Here is a 24,550-nt window from a genome sequence, read left to right on the forward strand (position 1 = left end):
TTTATATGTGTGAGGGATTGTTCATTATGAATTTCTACCAACTGGACAAACAGTTAACCAAGTTTACTCTTTGGAAGTGCTGAAACGGTTGTGTGAAAAAGTTAAGACGGCCTGAACTTTTAGCCAACGACTCATTGCTCTTGTATCACGACAATGCACCAGCTCACATGGCGCTGTCCGTGAGGGAGATTTTAGCCTGTAAACAAATAACTGTATTACAACACCCTCCCTACTCACCTGATCTGGGCCCCAATGACTAAATATGTCATTACCCAAAGATAAAGAAAATATGGAAAGGAAGACTATTTGATGACATTCAGGACATCAAGGGTAATATGATGACAGCAATGATGGCCATTCCAGAAAAAGAGTTCCCAAATTGCTTTGAACTGTGAACTAGGTGGTGGCAGCGGTGCATAGCTTCCCAAAGGGACCTTTGTGACTGTAGTGATAGTCAGCAAGGAGGTATGTAGCACTTTTTCTAGAATGAGTTCTCACACTTAATTATCATACCTTGTAGTACAAATGACCTGAGAAGTCACACATACTGTATTCCAAGCATCCCATCAACTCTAATTTTAAATATTCACGTACGTGAATTACCAGCCTATTCCAGGGAGTTTGAAAGCTAACAGGCTACTCTTGGGGGCAGTCAGACAGTTCATGGAATAGTTTGAGGGGCAGTAATTAAACAAGAGCAAAATGCCTGGGCTTTTATCCCAAGTCCATCAGTTATTAGCTGGGTGACCTTGAGCAAAATACTTAAATTTTTTGGGTCTCAGTTTCTTCATGTATAAAATGAGACAATAGTGGCATCTACCTCACTGGGATATGGGGAAGATTAAATTAGGGAACATATGTAATAGAAAAGGACACGGCACACAGTAAAATCAAAGGGTTTGCAGTTAGCATTATTAGTGTTGCTGTATTTTAAGTTCTAATACAATTTGATATTTACATGGATGGGATGCCAATGGAAGTGGTCTGTTACACCAGTTACAGTGAAATCATTCATCAAACTATTGGCAATGTCAGCAAATGGGGAGCATTAAGCCCGGAATAGAACCCCAGTACTAAAATCCTTTTACCAATTCCACTAGCCAACAGTACATTTTCTCTGCTTGTAATAATTTATACGTTACTATGTCTCTGTACCACTCAGTGGGTAATGAGTAAGGACTGCAATGCAAATACCACCTCCTGGATTGAGCATACAATTTACATGACCATGAGAGGCAGGGTAAAGCCACTGACATGGAAATAACGGACTCTAGTGCCAAACCCAACTTCCCAAATCAATTCATTCCCAGCAACTGATTAGGTTGGGATGTGTTAGCAAGCACTCAGAAGAGTAGATGAAAGCACCATGCTCTGGCAGATCAGAAAAGGCATCCTCAGAACTGTACAGTAAGAACGTGCTATCAATCTGTACACCCTGTCTGGCTGCAGAGAGGAAGGGCTGGTTCCCTGTTATTTTATTTTTTTTATTTTCATGGAGGGGGGAAAACGACCATTTCATTGAACAATTTTCTATTAGATTCGTGCTTTCAATTTTATACATAATTGTGAGAAATACTTTCAGAATACAAGTTTAATTATATCAATGTCTCCAAGGGGAAGTATTGGTTTGGTATAAAATATTTAATTTTATCCTAACAACTGTTAAAGAAAACATTTTCAATTTATGCAAGGATAGGTGCCATCATATCAAATACTATTTCCCCTTAGACAAACTTATACTTAGAAAGACAGAATTCTCTTTCATGAAAAATTAAAACTATGTCAAATTTTGGGCTTGATTGCTCTGCACAGACTATCTGACAAGTTCTGAGGAACATGAGTTCAATGAGAATTGGAACAGTCAGAGAAAGCTTCACGGAGAGGTGAGACTGGGAGCGAGAAATCCGGGGGCAGGGAAATCAAAACATTGGCTCCCCCATAGCTTGTAAACTCGTGTTCATAGCAGAATTATTAACAGTCAAAAAGTGGAAACAACACAAAGTCCCATCAACTGATGAATGGGTAAGTATTTTGTCCACAAAGTGAAGTAATGTTGGGCAATAGGAAGAAATAGCTAACAATTGATATGTGCCACAACACGGTTGAACCCTGGAAATGAGATGTTACGTGAAAGAAGCCAGTCACAAAGGACCTCGTATCTTGTGATTCCATTTACATGAAACATCCAAAATAGGCAAATCTATAGAGACAGAAAGTAGATTGGTGGTTGCCTGAGGCTGGGAGAGACAGGAAGACGGGTGACAGCTAAGTGATGTGGGGTTTCTTTTGGGGGTCATGGAAATGTTCTATAATTGTGGTGATAGTTCCACAATTCTCTGAATGTAACAAGAGACATTGAATTGTATATTTTAAATGGCTGAAATATGATATGGGAATTGCATCCCAATGAAGATTAAAAAGAAAAAAAACAATAGTAAATCTAGATTATTTTCTTAATTCTCTATTGTGGGTGTGCATAATATAATGATCTACGTATTTCTATACTTTTAAAATATTTCTAAAATGAAAACAAAATGAAGGAAATGCCTACTTCAACTGGTTTGTATAATGAACTTTCTGTACAAGTCAGTCTGAAGTCCATGAAACATATGCCAATGCTGTAACCGTTCACAAAAGCGATGATAAGAAATAAGACAAATGTCTGAATTGTGCTAGTAAACATTATCTTCTGATCTTAAATGGCTGCTCATCGTGGTCATGGACCTATCACTACAAAAGATTGTTTAGTAGGAAAAAAGTCTCTCGATTTCTATGAGGAACTCTGCCTATTTCTCAACGTTACCAAGGGTATAGACTACAAACACATACAATGCAAATAGCAGGATGGAAGCCAGAATTTAAGGAAGAAGTGCATTATAAAGATAATAAAATTATAATAAATTAAGTACAAGGAAAACACAAAAGAGAGCTGCCTTGAAAATCAGCATCCTAAAACACTTTATATTAATCAACTATCGATGAACTGTTGACAGGTTACATTTCACACATACCTGACTTGGGAGTTGCTCTAATGTCTTGAAATCCTGCCTCTCAGCTTCTGAATTCATATGCTGATGTGATCTAACCTGCAGTGAAGCCTCTGACTTAGGCAGTTTTTTTATGGTGTCCGGTAGCTCTCGTTGAAGTTGTCTCCCAACCACCTAGGAAGATGATTCTGTTAGTGATTTTATAATCCCATCTATTAAATTACGTTAAAATTCGCTAACTCTAACATATTAATACAATACATAGCTTGAAAAAGATCACCCCACGCATCAGTTCACCTTCTTTTCTTCTTTTGGACAAATTCTGTTTACTGAATCTGGGTAAGACACAGAAGGTGTGATCCTGCTGCCCACTCACTATTACGTAGGTTACTTGAACAACAGATTCAGCCCCACTCTCCACTTCCCCTGATGAAGCTGCAAAGCTTAACAATCTCCTGACATCTCAAGGGGAGCTAGGTATGTCGGTGGGACTAGTGGTAGTCAATTCTACATTGTGGAATGTTTTCCCCCTTTTTTATCACAGGTTTAAATTGACTTCACAGGTCCTCACGTATGCAGTCCACTGCTCACAACCTTCCAACAGATTCCTGTATCTTAGAAGAAAAGCGACTCATTCCACTGGTCTTCAGGGCCCCAGGTAACACGGCCTGGACCTCCCTTCCTGCTACACATGAATCCTGCCACCCCTCACTCGTCTGAAAATGGAGACCCAATGCCAAATTAATAAATCAGAGACCGCTGCAATTCTCTTTGAAATGGACAAACTTATGTCCAAATGATAGTAAATGGGCCTTGCGATGAGAAATATGAATTTGTAAAAATATTCAGAGACTATTATTCATAGCAGTGGGAAGATTAAATCAAGTAGAGTTTTGATAGAACTCCTCACATTTGTCCCAAATTATGATTTAATGAAAAATTAGCTGCCTTTAAAGAGGTCACAGTTCATAAGAATACATTATTTGAGACTGAAATAGTTCCAATTTATATCAAATTGACATGAATAAAAACAAAATTATACCAACTAAAACGTGGAAGAAACTACTGAGGGAAAGGGACAGCATCTACACTTCAGTTCATGGGGGAAATCTAGAATTAACTGTCTAGGTAATCCACTTAATTGAACCCTTATCTCTAAAAACTCTGTTTGCATAGGAGCATTTCCATTTATCTGCTTCATAATGGTACTGCAATGTGGTAACACAAAGATGAAAATTATTAGTGAAGCGGTCTAAGACTAAATCATTCATATCAATGTGTATCTATTAATAATTTATACCTTAAAATTTCATAGTCAACACAATGCCTTTACTCACAGGAAAGCACCTCACAGGTCTAAGTTTTATTGGCTGGATACAATGTATGCTTTTAAGCTGTTAGAGCAAATACATTTGTAATCTATGTATTTTTAATATTCAGCTAGTTTGCAACATTCAGCCATCATTAAATATTTGAACACTGAATTTTCTTCCAGGAAATTTGAAAACTATCTTTCTGGATACTTACTTCTCTTTCTGATTTATCCTTTTCATACTGGCACATTCTTCCATTCAAGTGATTCAATTTGTTGACAAAATCCTGATGTTCCTCTTTCAACATACGATCTTGTTTTTCAAATACAGCTTGAAGCGCTTTTTTGAGCTGCTGAAGCTGCTCTTGAATATTCATTCCTGAGTTTTCCTTATTGTCACTTTTGTTGAACGCATCACCCAGTTGCCGTGGAAGAAGCATCTTTCCACTTTGCAGGTCAGAACCTTTCTCCTTTGGGGAGTCCGGCTCTCCAGTATATGTGCTCACTTTTCCTTGTTTCCTTTGATGCACGTGTTCAATTTTTTCCTCTTGACACTGAGTTTGGTTTGGGTCTTTCAGTACAGGTTCAAAAACCAATGTCCTTTCTCTGACAGCATATCTAGTGTGAGGGAGCTCAGTGTCTAAGCTATTGGATTTACTTTGAGCTTTAGAAAGTTGCTGAAAAAGAATCTCAGTGTTTTCTTTTAGGTTACACCTAGCAAACCTGATTTTGTCCATGAAATGCAAGCATTCATCTCTTAATCCCTGGAAAGCATTTCGTAGGTATCTTATTAATTGCTTATAAAGCTCATAATAATGGAGAGAAGCACTAGCCAGCATATAAAGGTCGGATTCCGCTTCTATTTTCAATCTTTCTTTGCTTCGACTTTCATTCTCCAGTTGAGAGTTCAGCATTGTATTCTCGGCTGTTGGAACATTAAGCTGTCTGTTATATTCAAATATTGTTTTTGTTAGTGTTTTGTCATTCAGTTTTATCGTCTTTTGAAGACGGTCATCCTTTTGTTTTACATTTGCAGTGTCCTCAAAGTATTTTTTTTCCATTTCCTGATTCTGAGGTTTCAGTGTGTCCAGTTGCAGTCTTAGTATGGCGATTTCATCCCGCAACATCTGATTTTCACGCAACAGGTCTTTTTCTTTTTCGTAACTCTCAGAAACCTAAGTAAAACAAAGGAGACTTGTAGCTAGCACTCAATGAAACGGCATATCATGATATCGTCTGAAATTAAAGAAGAACCTAAATGTTTATATAATGAAAAGGTTGCAATAAGTGGATATCCCATTGGAAAAATACAACATTGAATGCAAACCTCCAACTTTATACAAGCATAAATTCCCCAAAGTTAAAAAAAATTTAATGTAAGATGCTGAATCCATGAAAGTGAAAAAGAGAACTTTAAAATCATAAGAGAATTTTAAGAGTCTCAGAACTGGAAAGGCAGCAAACCCAGAAGGCATGAAATAAAAGAGTAAGAAGTTTGACTACATTTTAAAATAGAGGTTACCGTCTGAATATACACCTATCCCACAGTAAGAGTATTCACTCTGCATATATTTGGACTGATTACATTTCCTAGAATTCTTTTTCCAAGAATACTCAAAATATATTTTACTTTTCTAATATTTTCAGAGTCACCTATGAGATTAAATCTACTAATCACTGATAAATCTAGGCATTGCGCTAAGCACTTCTTTATACATCAATGAACTCATTTCGTTATCACAATCTCGAACAGAATGATTAAAAAGAGGAGCAAGGTCAGGATTTTCCCCAGGACTTTGGACTCTACAATAGTATGCTTGCTGCTCTTCTAGTGTAAACATATAAATTCAAAAGACGCCTTAGATTTCAAAATACTCAGGGAAAATAAGCTAAAAATTATAGAGCTCTTCTTAGAAAATAGTGAGATTATTTGCTGCTGCAATAAGTGTTATTTCCCTTTCATGATGTTGAAAGGAGAAATAAATGTGAAATAGGGGAAAATACACTGACTTCTTTGAATAAAATACTCACCACTAAATTATCACTAAGTATGTATCGTGGCATCCAATATCTTCAAAAGTTCCTAGTACTGAAGTAGGACTCTACTGGGAGCAAATTGTTCCTTTTCTCAAAAGCAGGACAAGGAGATCTAAAAGACGGTCTCTGACCTGGCTATGCTTCTACTCCTTACAATCAGTGGAAGTGAAAACTAACCTCTCTGCTAACACAGCAAGGGGATGAAATCCCTGCCTCAAACTGAAACTTCTGTTCTCAGTAGCAATAGAGTTGAGATTGTAAAAAGCTCATTGATCCATGTAAAAAGTATTGAAAGCCTCCCCTATAGATGAGACATTGGGAACGTCACTACTTGATTGTTGGACATAAATGGATTTCAGTCAAGAATATCATTTATTGCAATGGACGGAAAATCTCACTTCCCCTAAAATACACACACACACACACACACACACCTTTAACATCCTCTAGAATTCCCATAGGTACAACATTGGTTTTCAAAATATGTCCATACACAAATACGCACACACATATTTGAAAATAACTAAACAAAATACCTCAGAATTCATTTTCTTAAGATTTATTTTTGTCTCCTTTTGTTGTTGAAGGCAATTGGTCAGAATTGCATCTTCTAATATTCTGTTGTCCTGTTCTTGAGAAAGTGGCCTCTGCGTGTCGTTTTCCTTTTGTACAACCTAGAGAATCGAATAGGAACAAAGAAAAATTAGAATGTAACTAAAATTTAACTGTTAAAAATCTTAATCTACGTTTACTTATTCCTAAATTATTGGACTGTAAGTAGAAAGTGAAAAATAAGTTGCCTTAGTCTAAATTAGAAGAAAAACATGAACCCGCAAAACTAATTTTGTCACCGTTTGCACTAAACAATCGCTTATATGTTAAACCCACCCCAAAAATGAAACAGTAAATGATTTTTAATGTCACAGAGGCTTCCTCACTTAAAATAGTTCACCACACCACATCTTAAATAGTGAGCCCCTATAGTGAATTTAAGAATATCTTTTAAAGATTAATAACGGGAGAATAGGCAAACTTTAATTAGGAGCCCACATCATTAACATCAATCAGTAAGAGAAGTAAATTCCTACATATTAATACAAATTATACACTATGATAGTGTTATACATTGACATAGTTATCTGTTGCATCCAATTCTAACTTATTCAACACCCACTAATAAGAGCAGATCAGAAATTAAGTCACATTTACTGATTTCCTACACTGAAATGAAAGGAATTAGAAAGTTATTGTTTGTGCCCTAATAACCAAAGGTCCCATCCTGGAAAGCGTGATTCTCTTAAAAGTCAGTTGAGTTGATTGCATGACCCCATTCTCTCTCTGAATGTAGACTCAGACGTCCATTACACAGAGGTCACAAGGAAGAATCCATCTCTAACCTTGGCCTTAGTGACAAGCCATAGGAACTGCACATTTTGAACCACTGACTCCTTTCACGTGAGCCCGAATCAGTGGCCATCATTTTCACATGGTTCATAATTTCAACTGTCTCATCACGTGATTCAATATTTGATGTTACTTTCTTTGTTATGTAAGGGAGTTATAAAAATTAAAGGAGCAAACAATATTCAGGACTTTATTATTATTATTTTTTGCCTCAATTCAAGGATAAAGTTGAGCTGTGAATATGTATAGATGCTAACAATATTTTAAGTTTTCTAACTAGTTCAAATGTTATACATATCATTCAATTATGACCGTGTGACTCTAAAAGGCTAGCTTGAAAGGTAATTTCAATTGGACTCTATTATATTATTAAAGCACAGAAAACCATATTATACTAGAAATTTAAGCTTAAATTTTACATACACGTGTAGTTCTTTTCATTTCCATCAAGCCTCGCTTGCCCTTCCTCCGATGTCATTCCTAGGTGTTGTCCTGCTGACAAGTCTACATATGAGTTAAAACGAACTACTTAGAACAGTCAGATAAAAGCTATCATCTTTATAGATACAGAAAATAACATCTTATCAATTGAGAGTTCAAATTAAGCGTAATCTTTTCCTGAATACTTTACTTTACTTAAGAAATACTTCTAATTAGCTCACACTTCAACAAACCATTTGGGTAATATGGCACAAAGTAAAAGGCATACAAACGTGTCAAAAATGAATCCACCAATTCATTCATTGAACATCGATGGAAAAACAATCAGAAACAAAACGCAATTTAGAAATACAGGACAAACATATCGAATCGCACTATATACTCTGTTCTCTACCTCGTAATTGTACCTTTTGAACAACACCCTAAGATTCAACTGCAACGTCATTCATTGTTTCCACAATGACTGTTACTTCTGATGCATGTATCTGTGTACACCCTTCCTTATAGCTGAAATGTTTTCCTCTACTATTCTGAAAATTTCTTTTCACCATTGAGGATTCAGCACTGGGGTTTAAGGAAGAAGGGAGAGAAGAGGAGACAGACTGCGGACACAGCTGAGAAGGAAGTGCTATGCACTAAATTCTCAATGAATCCCAATACTGCTGCAAAAGTCAATTCTAAACTATATAATGCCATAGAAAATCCAAGAAATATTTGGTTGTTGGTTTCAAAGGTGCTTTTTCAGTTACATCGAATAAAGTTATAACCAATACTTGTGAATGCCGAGCTATAAAACTAAAGCTAAAAAACTGTTTTGTTTCACTAGGCAACCTTTAGATCTTTCTGAAGTTTTCCCATCTGGTCCCAATGTGGTACATATAATCCTGCTGCCCACTCCCCAGTGTACGCTAAATACTAGTCTAAAGGAAATCACCCTTTCACCTCATTCTCTTTCTTATTTCCGTATGTTACTGTGCTTCAGGAAGAATGCCAATGTCTTGCTAAAAGTCATTCTGTTTGGTTGTAAGTTGCATAAACAGAGTAAACGTCAAGTAGATTTTGCCACAAAATGACTGTTGGAAAGTCAGAACTATGATGGGGCTACATAGAGGTGGGCTGGGGTTGAACACTTTCTGTATCTTTAGTTCCTTCTTTGCTTTCTCTGTTTTCTGGCAGCGGTGATTCACACAAGTCATGGAGCCTATGATTACCTAACAGAAACACACCTACAATCTGACTCTTTCGTTTGTCTATTACGGTCATCTGTCCAAACTCTGTGGATGCTGACAGAGGTTTGCTCATTGAGTGTGATGCAAACGGCCTTTTATCACCAACTTTCCAATCCCCGGATCTTTGAGAAGTTCCATGATCGAAAGTCAAAGAAGTAGCATTCCATTTGGAAGAAGCTGAAAATAAAGTTTTCATTTATTAGGAGGTAAAAATAACACAAAGTTGACCATCTTGAAAAACTTCCTTTTTCAGAGAAGCGGTCCCACGTCCTCCTTTTCCCCGAACACACTACTCCTTCCGAGCACATTTTATTTTAAGTGTCCTATATTGCCATTCTCATAGGTAAGTTTAATTCATTATTGTCACTCAGCAATTTCTATTATGTAATGTGTTTCCAATTAAAGCTTTCCTTAATAGTTAACATGGTGCCGGATGTGAATTTTTTTGTCGTTCTCAAAAGTCATGTCTAACCACTTATCTTAAGTTCAAATATGTGTGACAAACATGGGATTAGAAAAAAAGCTTTTAAAGCATGGTACTATTACAAATTAGAAACTACTTATTATAAGAAAATAGTCTTTTCTAAATGCTTCAAGATCTTCAGAATTCATTTTTTAACCCTTCCATAAACAGAAATTCATATGACAAATGACAGACTTGGGTGACTTTGTTGTTTCCAAGTAAAAATACGATCAAACTAGGTCCACACTAGCTCCAAGGAGTACAGTGAACTATGAGACAGAAAATGAATATATAGCAAACTTATTTTCCTTTTGCTTTTTAAACAAAATTCTCACCTTAAATCTTAAAGACAAGTGAAAGAAAACCACAACTGTAGAAGAGAAGCTTTAAAACTATTTTATCACTTCACAACCAGGAAGCCCGTATGTCATTTAAAACAGTAGTTTCCAATGTCCTGTGAGAATCCCTAAAGTCCCAAGATCAGTCAGTCGAGGGGCCGAAAAGGTCAAAACTATTTTCACAGAAACACTGACTGTCATTGGCCATTTTCACTCTCATTCTCTTCTAAGTGTACAGTAGAGTTCTCCACAGCCGTGATATCACAGCTCTGATGGTAACATCATAGGTCTGATGGTGACTGGCTCGTAGCTCTAATGGCTCAAGGAATGCATGCCTGTGTGTGCTCGTATTTTAAAATTTTCAGGTTTTAAGTCTAATATTGTAACTATCAATGGAGACCACCGACAAAAGAAAATACTTTGGAATTCTCAATAAGTTTTAATAGCATAAAAGAATCCCGGGGCACAAAAGATTCAGAAATACTGTTTTCAAAGACTGTGTCTACCAGATATTCATTACTATTAATTACTTCTCTCATTTTTAATAATCAAAGACTCCATAAGTTCATGTACACGCACAGCCAGTGTCTGCTCATCAGAACATCTGGTTGGCTTAAGAGCATCAGTGTTACAACACTAAGAGGAAGTAAAGTTAAACGCAATTGACATGGTAGCGACTGAGGCTTACTCTGGGCAAACGTCAAAATTCAAATAACCATTTGGAAACCCTGGAAATATCTTCCAGTGTGATAATTAACCCCTGAGAACCCCTAATAAGCACAGGGGTTCCAAACTGGGACTTTTTGGGGTATCGAAACAAGAGGAGAAACATTTTAGTGAAGTCACACTTTTAAAATCTCATTTTCTTAGTCCTGTCGATGTCTTTTCTCTCAAACTTCGATAGCAACAATGACATCACGTTACTTATGTCAAATCCTTCAATTAAATTTGTAACAAAAAAAAGGAATGAGGAAGAGAAGATTGCACGCATGCCAAATGTCCGCGCGTACTGCTTCCCAAAATTAAATTGGTGTTACAAAGTGCACCTGGTCTGCAGGGTTGCGCACCGTACTTTCCTACAGCTTCCTCAGGAACAGGATCTTCCACTTCAATGCTGGTCTGAAGGGGTTAGGAAACAAGATGATTAGTAACTCATGGACACTTCATACCATCTCTAGTTAATAATTCAGGATGAAAATGTTAAAGTTCTTACCTCCAAGAAAAGCATTTTTTGAAAAATATGTATCTAAGGAAATATTAGGTTGGTGCAAATGTAATTGCAATTTTGCAATTTGTTCTTTACCTTTGAAACCCCAATTACTTTCGCAACAACCTAATACTTTGATAAGTGCACTTGATATAACCGTTACATCTTTCTAATCACAGCTTTGTTTTTTAGTGCTAAAACAAGATACTTGCTTGACATGGTAAGAAACCTTGGTGTATGTCCAGCTGAGTCTTAACAGAACATTTTAGAACCTACTTCATCTAGGTCCACAAGAGCTAGGAGAAACCGAACTGTTATTTGACCAAAATTTTGATAGAAAAAATCATTGACCCAAGTGGCAAAGAGATAAGAAAAACTTTTCATTATATTATGTGTCAATAAATAATAGGAAAAATGGTATATATAGTTATGCAACTTTTCAAAAAAGTATAATAATTTGTAATCAGGGAAAAATAAGAACATTTACTTATTATAATCATCTAAAATGTACCAGACACTTACCATGCACATTTTACTTCTTTCCCACACAGAACAACAAGTATAAAAATGGGTTGATGATGGTTACCCCACTTCCTCTTCCTGGCCATTCCAAGACGTTAGAATACAATGATGGACAGATGCGATCCATTGCAGTCTCTGTCCAGCAGGTTTTGCTTCTAGATCTTCACACGACTGGCTCCTTCTCATGCTTCACTTGGCAGTTTTTGTCACACTCACAAAGATCTTTCCTGACCACTGATATTCCACTCCCACTCCTATTCCAACTACAACCATGCCCGACCCCCGACAATATTCTTTAACCCAGCATTCTCCATTCTGCTTAAATGACGCAGATATAGTGACTTATAATGGACTGTCGTTCACTTGTTTTTCTGCTTGTACAGCTACAGCTGTCCCCTGAACTTCTCCAGTCAGTGTCTAACTGCCCAGCACACAGCTGGTATCCAACTAGAAATTTACTCAAGGTGAAAACATTCAGCTCGCACCAACAAAGCCTCAAGTACCAAAACACTACACATCTACAGGGTATTGCCAATCACAGTCTCTGAAACTTAACATCCCCCAGGTGAGAAATCCACGTGCCCCTTCTAACTTTTCCACTCTGTTCTTGACACTACTGCCATTTGATTGTCCTACAGGTTTACAAAAAGTGTCCCCGATATTTAATAAGTCGCTGCATCTCACTGTGATCATTGTGTTTTACATTCTATAGCACCCTTTACAGTTTTCGAAGTGTTTTCACATTTGTTACCACATTTGTGCATTCCACATACCTCAAAGGTAGTCATTAGTACCATTATGACAAATGAGGGCACTGACATCCGACAGGTTAAGAAGGAGTTGCCCCAAGACCCCACAGCTAGCAAGTGACCCATGCAGGATTCTACTGTGTTCTTATCGTCAAACGCAGTGTCTGTGCCAGGAGGCAGCAGTTGCCTATATCAGAAGATCACACTCCTCCTGTCTCTTTCCACAGCTGTCACCTCACATTGGCTCATCATTACACTGTACTTCCATTACTGCAAGTACAGTTGCCATCAAGTGACTCAATGCCTGCTGTTTTAACTGAACGAGACAGTTGTTACATAGTAAAGCAGCTCAGCCAAATTGTTGTTAGTGTAATCCAACATATTAGTAGTATTCACCATGCTTTTCCTACCATAGAAAAGTTCCTTGCAGATCTATTTGACAATACAAATATAATAATACTTTGGTGTCCCAGGCATTATCTTCTCAAGTTCCAAATTATAAAAACACCCTACAATCCAAACTCTTTCTTTCTGAAACTCATTAGGACATTTCCACATCTACAAAAACCACAGAGTCATGCATTTGGGTATAGGTCGAGCTGGAATAATTCTTTACCTTTTAGGTAAACTTCACTTCAGATCCCAAACTGACTCCTTAAGACTTGGAAGCCTACGTGTTTTATACTATTCTGCACTGACTTCCTAAAGTGAAACTTGCAAGTTAGCAGAATTGTACTACGCTGTCTTATTAGATTAACCACATAGCTAGTTTATTAATTATAGGATAAACCATCAAAAAATGATTTGTATGGGGAAATGCAGAGGTGAGAAAGTAAAGTCAAAGCACACCCTTTTCGTTTTAACATCACAGAATGGTGATTTTGTAAATAACATTGATAATAATAATAATTCTGAAAGACAGTACCTCAGAATCCCAAGGTGATTCTTCATCTTCATCTTGTCCTAATCCTAATGATGACTTTTTAACTATAAAATGGAGTCACAGGTACATTAATGTGAACGTATATTACTGTGCATTTTAAATACACATTCAGTCATGCTTATTTCCATAAAAGTAATAGCAGAAAAGAATTTCAGGGGGTGGAAGCGTTTGCAAGAAGAAGCAGTTGTTAATAGTGGGGATACTTTTGCAAAAAAAGATAGGAAAGAATGCTTAAAAGAAGTGAATATCACATGTGGGTCGACACATGTTAGATTTGTTTATAGCAGAGCTTAAGCTAGAAAGAATTCATAGATAGTCACTAAATTACCACGTATATTATCCTGGTGTGCACTGTCAACACAAGTCAAATTACCATTGCTTGTTTGGTCTTGTGGAGCACTTTCAATAATAGCGACACGATTTTCTCTTTTTCCAATTGCCGGCTTGGTTGCTTCTTTCTAGTAAAGAAAACAAAAAGAAAGAAAAACCCAACTTCAGAAAACATCATATTCATTTACTCGTTCACTCACTCACTCAGTCCATCCATCGGTGGGACAAGAAAACTTTACTGTAGGCAACAAATCATAGGCACAGACCCAGGGGAAGCTGGAAATACAAATGAAACATTTTGTCCTACATTCTAGTAGGAGTAGAGATATTATAATACATGAAAAAATAAGAACAGAAAAGTACCGCTCGCTACTTGTACACCTGAAGTGAATAAAGTACAGTTAGATCATAAAAGAGACAACAATCAGTTGTACCAGGGAAGCTCAGCAGATGCGGCAAAGATAGGGCTGCATCTTGAAAGATATACGAGGTGCTGACAGAAACCATGAAGGGGATTCCAGAAGGGCAGAGGGAGCAAAAGCCTGAGGATGAAACAACATGTTGCAAGTGAGGGCCGCAAAGGGATGGGGTAAGCCTGGAACACTGAGAATGGGATGGGGAGACAACTGCAGAACCAGAACCAAATCAAAGAAGGCACGTGTCATGCTAGCATATGACTTTTACCCTCACGTAACGGGGAGTCACTCAGTAAACAGAGGTGTTGCATCATCACAATTCTGTTTTAAGACAGTCACTAAGGCTGCTATTGAGGACCTCCGTTTCTTTCTAGTATCCTATGTATCATCCTGTCTTGCGTCACAGCATAGCCTTTCCCAGGGGCCTCCAAACCCACAAAGGCAGCTACCAAAAGTAGGTCACTTTCTGGCTTCCACTGGGTGCTCCGGGTTGGGCACAAGCAGCAGCTGACCTGGGCCTGCCCCACAGCCCCTCCCAAGAGGCCCCAAATCCAACACACCTGGTGATCAGCTTCAGCAACACCAGAACGACACCCAATTAGCTCCACAAATGGCACGCCCAAGCCATGGACTGAGCAGACACCGGAGCCCTGCTACAGCCGATCCCACTCTGTGGCGTCAGCCCACACACATCAGCTCATCTACTGTAGTCACAGCCAGTCGTCCTGAGCGTCCATTCCACACACTGATGCGCCAACAGCAATATGGCTCAAGTACAACAGGAGGGCACACACCACCCACACGAGCTTCTGGAACTCCTGGCTCCGGTGACCAGGGAGGTTGTACCACCCGACACACAGGACACCTGTTATATGAGCCAATGCTGCCAAGATGAGGAGAATTAGCAGATCTACATAATACATAGAAACACACACAGAGAGGCAGTGAACAAACAAGGGAGAAAGAAACATTTCCCTAATGAAAGAACAGGACAAAACTCTAGAAAAAGAGGTAAACCAAATGGACACATACCAGATACAGAGTTTAAAACACTAGTTATAAGGATGTGAGATGAAATTAGGGGAAGAATCCATAAAGTAAGTAAAACTTCAACAGAGAGACAGCAAATATAAAAAAGACATAGAAATCCTTAAAAAAAAAGTCTGAAATGAAAAATACAGTATTTAAATGAATAATTTATAGATGGAATCAGCAGCACATTTGGTGAAGCAGAGGTTCCAATAGTGATTTGGTAGACAAGGTAGCAGAAAACACCCAATCAGAACAGAAAAAAAATGAACATAAATAAAAAATAAATAAAACAGAAAATACTTTCAGGGATGTCTGGGACAATATCAAGTGTAACAACATTCGTAAGGCTATCGAAAGGAGAAGAAGGAGAGAGCACGAATTGAAAACCTAGTGGTTGTTGAGTTTCATGAGTTCTTTGAATATTTTGGAGATTAGTCCCTTATCGGAGGCACTGTTTGCAGAAATCTTCTGCCATTCAGTTGGTTGCCTCTTTATTTTGTCGATGGTTTCTTTTGCTGTGCAGAAGCTTTTAAGTTTCATATAGTGCCATTCGTTTATTTTAGCTTTTACTTCCCTTGCCTTTGGAGTCAAATTCATAAAATGCTCTTTGAACCCAAGGTCCATAAGTTTAGTACCTATGTTTTTTTCTATGCAGTTTATTGTGTCAGGTCTTATGCTTAAGTCTTTGATCCATTTTGAATTAATTTTGGTACATGGTGACAGATAGCAGTGCAGTTTCATTCTTTCGCACGTGGCTATCCAATTCTCCCAGCACCACTTATTGAAGAGGCTGTCTTTCCTCTATTGGATGTTTTTAGCTTCTTTGTCAAAATTGTCTGTCCACATTTAAGTGGTTTTATTTCTGCGTTCTCAAGTCTATTCCGTTGGTCTCTGTGTCTGTTTTCCTGCCAAGACCATGCTGTTTTGATGATTGTAGCCCTGTAGTACAAGCTAAAGTCAGGGCGTGTCTTACCTCTAGTATTGTTCTTTTTTCTTAAGATTGCTTTGGCTATTCGGGGTCTTTTGTGGTTCCAAACAAATCTGATGATATTTTTGTTCTATTTCTTTAAAAATGCCATTGGGATTTTGATGGGGATTGCATTAAATCTGTATATTGCTTTGGGTAATATGGCCATTTTAACTATGTTGATTCTTCCAATCCATGAGCACGGAATGTCTTTCCATTTCTTGTGCCTTCTTCAATTTCTTTCAGTCCGAATGGCTATCATCAGCAAGTCAAACACTAACAAGTGTTGGAGAGGCTGTGGAGAAAAAGGAACCCTCATACACTGTTGGTGGGAATGCAGACTGGTGCAGCCGTTATGGAAGGCAGTGTGGAGGTTCCTCAAAAAATTATGAATAGAATTACCGTACGACCCAGGAATCCCTCTCCTGGGTATCCACCCCAAAAATCTGAGAACATTTATACATAAAGACACGTGTGCCCCAGTGTTCACTGCAGCTTTGTTTACGGTGGCTAAGGCATGGAAACAACCAAAATGTCCTTCAATAGATGAATGGATAAAGAAGTTGTGGTATATATACACAATGGAATACTATTCAGCGGTAAGAAAAGATGATATAGGAACATTTGTGACAACATGGATGGATCTTGAGAGTATAATGTTAAGCGAATAAGTCTGACAGAAAAAGCAGAGAACCATATGATTTCACTGATATGTGGTATATAAACCAAAAACAACAAAAGAACAAGAAAAACAAATGAGAAACAAAAACTCATAGACACAGACAATAGTTTAGTGGTTACCAGAGGGTAAGGGGGTGGGGGTTGGGAGGAGAGGGTAAGGGGGATCAAATATATGCTGATGGAAGGAGAACTGACTCTGGGTGGTGAACACACAATGGGATTTATACATGATGTAATACGGAATTGTACTCCTGAAATCCATGTAATTTTACTGACAATTGTCACCGCAATAAATTAAAAAAAGAAAGAAAACCTATCAGAATACATAATGATGGAAACCTTTCCTAACCTGGAGAAGGAAATAGACACACAAGCGTAGGAAACACAAAAGTTCCAAACAAAATGAACCCAAATAGGCCCACACCAAAACATATCATAATTAAAATTCCAAAGGGGTAGGACACGGAGAGAATATTAAAACCATCAAGAGAAAAGTAGTTAGTCACGTACAATGGAGATCGCATAAGATTGTCAGGTGATCTCTCAAGAGAAAATCTGCAGGTCAGAAGAGATTGGCAAGAAATATTGAAAGTGATGAAAAGCTATAATCTACAACCAAGATTACTATTACTGTATCTGGCAAGGCTCTCATTTAGAATCAATGGAGAGGTAAAAACTTGCCAGAGAAAAAGATGATGGCGTTCAGCACCAACAAACCAATATTACAAGAAATGTGAAACGACAACTTGAAAAAAGAACAAGACACAGAAGAAGAAGGAGAAGGAGGAGGAGGAGAAAGAGGAGGAAGAGAAAGAGAAGAAGGAGAAGAAGGAAGAAAAGAAAGAGGAGGAGGAGGAGAAACAGGAGAATGAGGACGAAGAGGAGGAGAAGAAATATGGATAATAAAATGGCAATAATTACATACGTATAACAATTACTTTAAATACAAATACGTTAAATGCTCCAGTGAGGACCTAACGTGGCTGAATGGATAGGACTTCAAGACCCATATATATGACATCAAACTGAAACAGTTTTGCACAGCAATAGAAACCATCAACAAAATGAAAACACGACCGGACGAATGGGAGAAGATATTTGCCAATCATATATCAGAGAAAGGGTTGATATCCAAAACATATAAGGAACTCAGAAAACGTAACACCGAAAGACAAACAATGCAATTACAAAATCAGAAGAGTACCTGAATAGACTTTTCTCCAAAGAGCTCACACAGATAGCCAAGAGACATACGACACCATGCTCAGTGCACTAATCATTAGAGCAATGCAAATTAAATACACAATCAGCTATCACCTCACAACTGTCTGAATCGCCATCATCAATAAATCAACAAACAACAAGTGTTGGTGAGGATGTGAAGGGAACCCCCGTGCACTGTTGGTATGACCGCAAATCCGGCCAGCCACAATGGAAAACAATATGGAAGTTCCTCAAGAATTTGAAAATAGAACTACCATGTGGCACAGCAATCCCACTTCTGAGTTTTTCTCCGCAGAAATCCAAAACACTCCTTTGAAAACATGTATGCATCTGTATGGTCCTTGTCGCATTATTTACAATACTCCAGATAAAGAAGCAAGGGAAGTATCCATCGTCTTGGATAAACAAGAAGTGCTACATATATACAACAACATACTACTTGGCTGTAACAAAGAATAAAATCTTACCATTTGTGACAACGTGCGTGCACCTACAGGGTATTATTCAAGTGAAATAAGTTAGACAGAGAAACGCAAATACCACATGGTTTCACTTATCGGTGATATGTAAAAATAAATAAAAACATAAATGAACATAGAAAAAAGAAACAAACTCATAGATGCAGAGAACTAACTGATCATTGCCCAGAGGGAAGAGTGTTGGGGAGCAACTTGAAAAGGTAAAAGGATTAAGAAGTACACATTGGCAGTCATAAAACAGTCATGTAGCTGTCAAGGACAGCACACAGAATACAGGAAATAACATTGTAATAACTAAGTATGGTGTCAGGGATTCCACACTAATCGGAGTACCAGTTTACACATTATATAAATGCCTAACCACTATGCTGTACACCTGAGGCTGACATCATATTGAATGTCAACTGTAACAGAAATGAAACATTTTACATTTAAAAAACAAAACTAAAAACTTTCTGAAGCTTGATATTTTATTACACGATTTTTAAGAATCTCTGCTTTTGACCAGAGTAAAGAAAGCATCCTGTCTTTTGCAGACACGGATCCTTTCTTTACTTTGGTCAATGCATCATGGACAATGGGCATAGGACCTCACGGACACGTTTTATAGGGAGCAGACAAGAGTATCATGAGCTTTGGAGCCAAGTGCATTTTGGATCAAACCCTCAACGTTCTCCCTGGCTACTGCAACACATGCTACCTAGACTGACTTGGTCTCCACTTCCTTATCTCTGAAGATGAGGATTCCCTTCTTTGCCAAGGCTATTCTGAGAAGTAAATGAGATCGTGCTTGTTACAGAATAGGTACTCAACAAGTGTTGATTTGACGATGGAGTATGTCAGAATATCAGTTGAATGAAAATCTGTGTCACTATTGCATATATGGGCCGAGGAGCCCACGGATCAAATACCATGTAATCAAATACGCCATTAAAACACAAAACTTGAAAAAAAAAAGATCTCTGTTTTTCAAATTGGTTATTATTTTATGCAAAACATGTACTCTTCAATTAGATGAAGATATTTAAATATATTCCCAAAGCAATGATTTAGAATATAGTGGAATCCTTTTGTTATACTAGTTTTGAGATAGAGAACATGAATTCTAAACTTTCAAAAATTCTACAATTATTAAGTCTAAATGATGAACCTAGTATACCGGAAACTAATATAAAATAATACGGATTGTCAACGGAATGTAAGTGAAAAAAAAATGAAATGAAGAAAACACTCCCTCCTAACAAGTATACCATACCAACATACAAAGCGTAATAAAATAAAACCATATGTCATATACTATCTAGTTTTAAAACTGAAAGGTACCAGGAAGAGTTCATGACTATTACAATGAGTACCTGAATCCATTCAAGATTTCATTCAGGCACGAGTATGATAAAAGTCATGCTGGTATAACGTAAAAGTCACATTAAGAATCCTTACCGTTACCCAAATTGCATAGCTCCGTCACGGTGGGAAAACTCCCTATCGAATTTTACTATCACTATACATTTCCCAGCCCTTCTTTTTCTCAGCCCCCATCTTTGATACTTACTGAAGTTAAAAAAACAACAACAAAACAATGCAGCATCAAATGGTCACATGTTATAAAATGGTTCATGCTGAGGAATTTTCCATGACAAACATAGAACAATGATAGGTAGACCACAACTAAATTTTACAAGTCATTGCTACACAAAACTAAATTCAGAGCAAAACAGTTAATTTCACACAGGAGCCTTTTACCTTGGTATTAACATCGAAGAGCCATTCCTCTGATATAGGCCATGAATCTTTATTGCCAGTTTCGCGGGAAAGACTTTAGGGTAAAGATAACAAAAACAAGTGAATTCATTTCTTGACAAAAGCAACAACAACAACAAAAGGAGTAAAAGGTCAGCTATCTGCATATGAAATATAGTCTCTTGATATAATTAAAAATTAGATGATATGCTAGAAAAGCTCTTAGCTACCTATTTCTGCCTCCACCACTCCCAACTCATGCAATATTTAATGAAGATACACTCTAAGTTTCCGTAACAGAGAATGACAGCCAATATGTTGGCAACACCTGAGAGTATGTTGTTTTCACCAAAAGTCCTGAAGGCTGAATTCAAAACGCAAATAATAGCTGACATAAATGGAACCTGAACTGGGACAAAAGCAGTGAGCTAAATCAAGTTAGAAAGATACACTGACCCTTCTCCATGGTCTGTCCCTGGTTCAAAGATTAATCTGTGTGAGTCAAAAATGGCAGTCTTGCTTCTTTAACGTAGAAAGCACATACTAAACTTACCCCATTCCTTCCTTTCACCCAGAAACAGTACAGTCAGTTCCCTGAAATGTGTGAAATGTTTGCAAGTCACACGTACAACAGTCAAAGAACAAATATGTATGTTCTTAGCCTCCCCACTCCCAGACCACTTGTCCTCACAGCTTCCTGGCAATCTCCAACCTTGAAAACTTCAGCCTAAGAAGGCATAGACTCCTGAAACAAGGATGGGCTCAAATGACCCACAGTAGGAGTTGTCCATTTCCCTGTTCCTGGAAAATAAGCTAAGTGGAGCCTCAGTCATCCACTCCCAACACAGTCATGTTACCACCTACCCAACTCCATTACTGTTTTCACAATCAGTCCTATCTCTGCCCAACCCTCCATATCCATGGGAAGGACATCAGTGCATCGGGAAAAGAGGTGGAGGTGACGAAACACTTGCGGTGGGCCATGGGTCTATAGAGTTCAGCAATCTGCAGTGCCTTTGGACTCGAGGGGACCCGCTCTGTAATTTCGGGTGCTGGTGGATGATACCATATTCCTACTTGCTATAAAGAGAATGTTTCCAGAGGCTGAAAGGTTTAATATGTTTTCATACAAATCTTAAAGAATGCTGGTTCCTCCAATTCAACAAACAAAAAAGCAGCAACCTGTTCAGGACGCCCTTGAACCCCTTACTTTAATCTGCTTTTTTAGACAACTACCAACATCCTCTTTCCTTCTTTCTTGTAATTTCTCTTTATCTTGTCATACCCTACTATTCTGATCTCTTTTCCCCTATCTGATCTCTGATCTCTATTCTAAAATCCTTATTCCTACTCCAACCCAGTGTTGGTCCTATTGAAACTTGGATTCCGCTGCTAATTCCATTCCTTTCCATAATTAAAACACTCACCCAAAGGATGATAAAGAAGGAAGCGTACTGGACTTAGAAACCTACACTTCATCTCATTTCATCACTCACTGTACTCAAGTAAGTCACATAATCTCTTTGAGTTCAAACTCCTCATGAGATCAACCACTTGACCAAAACATTAATGGCAGCATGAAGTACTAGGGGGTGTTTTGAATTAATTAATTGCTAACATTCCTTCAACACCTGGAATTCTATGGACTTTCGATTCTCTCTAGAAAAACGGAGAACACTTAGCTGGCAGAAGTGGAAAAACAACAACAGAACAACAGCAACAAAAAACCCTGAGAAAAGCAGTGAAAAGGGTAAAAAATCATGGAAAGTCATCGAAGAAAGAAGAGAGACTCTGGAAAAAAAGAAAAAAACTTCCTAGAACAAGGGAAAGGTATTAGCCAGAAGAGAAACACAGGCTGAGACATCAGTAAGTAGAGAAATCAATTGGAAATATCATCTCAATTTGTGCTGCAGTAACACAACATGATCTATACATACATGTTCTTCACTTACAGAACAACGATTCGTCCCAAGAAGGCTACATCGCATTATACCTGAAAACACTTGCCTGATTAGGTCTTGCTTATGCACAACCTGTGGTTCTGTGGCCACAGCGAACTGAGATCTGCCTTAAACACTGATGGTGAAAACAAGGTTCTCGTGACTGCTGCAATTGTGGAGTACATTAACACAAGAGCTTGCGCTCACTGGGCTTGGGAGGACACTTCTCAATCAGTGTTAACACGTCACTAAACGGGACTCTCTGAGTCCACCTGACTTGCACCTGAACCTTGAATCCAGACCCGTCCAGGCACTTCTCAGTACAGGCTGAGGGACAAGAGAAGGGACTTGGGAAGCCAAGCAGGCCGAAGGTCACATCACGGGTCAGCCACTTGTAACTATGGTACCAGGGGTCAATTAATCCACCTCCCGGAACCACACACGTGTAATGAATACAAACTAGGCCGAACAGCACAGCTACTTTGCAAAGTTACTGTGCCGACGACCTGAGAGAACCAGTGTTAGGCACATAGTACAGGGCCTAATCCAGAGCAGAACACTCATTAAAGCTTACTGGCTTCTCTCTGCAGTCTCTTAGTTAACATGCAATTTTAGAAATCCATAAAATCCTACCTGCTCGCAGGGTCACATTTAGAACACTCATCCACTGTTAAAGAAAAAATTCAAATACATTGTAAATACACAACAGAAAAACACAGAACTTTGAAAGCGTCAGATTGAAGTGATATAAAAATACTTCTTTGGGGCAACCCCTGAAGGCTATAGTAGGGTGAATATTAATGATACAAGTGGTGGGCAATTTATACGTGAAGCGCTTTTACTTCCCCTGCTATACATCTGTGTGTATATAAAAATATATATATATATATATATATATATATATATATATATATATACACACATACATACATACACATATACACGTATATGTATGTATGTATGTACCTATATATGTGTATAGTTATACATACATACTCCCCAGTGTACGCTAAATACTAGTCTAAATGGAATCATACTTTCTCCTTATTCCCTTTCTTATTTCCTTATGTTACCGTGATTGAGGAAGAATGCCAATGTCTCGCTAAAAGGTATTCTATTTGGCTGTAACTTGCCTAAACAGAGTAAACATAAAGCACATTTTGCTACAAAATGACTGTGGGAAATTCAGAACTACGATCAACCTACACAGAGGTAGGCTAGGGTTGAACTCTCTGTTTTTGTATTTCCTTCTTTGCTTTCTCTGTTATCTTGTAGCTGTGATTCACGCAATTCATGTTGCGTAGAAGTACGTAAGAAAAACACACCTCCAATCTGAGTCTTTCGTTTGTCTATTACGGTCATCTGTCCAAACTCTGTGGATGCTGACAGAGGTTTGCTCCTTGAGTGTGTGGCAAATGGCCGTTTATCACCAAATTTCGAATCCCCGGATCTTTGAGAAGTTCCATGATTGAAAGTCAAAGAAGTAGCATTCCAGCTGGAAGAATCTGAAAATACAGTTTTCATTTATTAGGAGGTAAAAATAACACAAAGTCGACCATCGTGTAAAACTTCCTTCCTCAGAGAAGCAGCCCCACACCCTCTTTCTCCCAAACACACTACTCCTTCAGAGTACATGTTATTTTAGGTGTCCTATACTTGCCATTCACGTAGGTAAGTTTAATTAACTATTGTCACTCAGCAATTTCTGTTATATAATGTGTTTCCGATTAAAGCTTCCCTTCTCAATAGTTAAAATGGTGTGGGGTGTGAATTTTTTTGTCAATATCAAAAGTTATGTATTTTAAATTGTTCGGTTTTTATTTCTAAGATTGTAACTATCTGTGGAGACTACTGACTTAAAAATGTTCTTTGGAATTCTCAAAAATTTTTAATACCATCAAAGCATCCCAAGGCACAAAAGCTTCAGAATTCCTGTTTGCAAAGATTGTGTCTGTCAAATATTCATTACTATTAATTACGTCTCCCATTTTTAATACTCGAAGACACCAGAGGCGCAGGTACGCACACAGCCAGTGTCTGCTCAGCAGAACATCTGGTTGTCTTAAGACCATCAGTGTTACAACACTAAGAGAAGAAGTGAAGTTAGAA

General features: G+C 37.9%; 2 protein-coding genes across 9 annotated transcripts in view; one reads left to right on the plus strand and one right to left on the minus strand.

Annotated features, from left to right (window-relative positions):
- Positions 1 to 24,550, plus strand: part of LOC141570137 (uncharacterized) — a 142,932-nt gene that overhangs the window by 40,263 nt on the left and 78,119 nt on the right. The window lies entirely within an intron of this gene.
- Positions 2,910 to 23,980, minus strand: LOC141568770 (ankyrin repeat domain-containing protein 26-like). Its single transcript, XM_074319328.1, has 11 exons — positions 23,767 to 23,980; positions 23,075 to 23,108; positions 20,505 to 20,577; positions 13,961 to 14,090; positions 13,615 to 13,676; positions 11,258 to 11,330; positions 9,408 to 9,587; positions 8,164 to 8,244; positions 7,289 to 7,314; positions 4,515 to 5,474; positions 2,910 to 3,161 (listed from the first exon to the last, which is right to left on the minus strand). The coding sequence occupies exons 1-11, from the start codon at positions 23,963 to 23,965 to the stop codon at positions 2,973 to 2,975; spliced, it is 2,007 nt and encodes a 668-aa protein (XP_074175429.1). The 5' UTR covers positions 23,966 to 23,980; the 3' UTR covers positions 2,910 to 2,972.

The sequence above is a fragment of the Rhinolophus sinicus genome, linkage group LG02 (genome assembly GCF_036562045.2).
Source record: "Rhinolophus sinicus isolate RSC01 linkage group LG02, ASM3656204v1, whole genome shotgun sequence".
In the NCBI taxonomy this organism is placed as follows: Eukaryota; Metazoa; Chordata; class Mammalia; order Chiroptera; family Rhinolophidae; genus Rhinolophus; species Rhinolophus sinicus.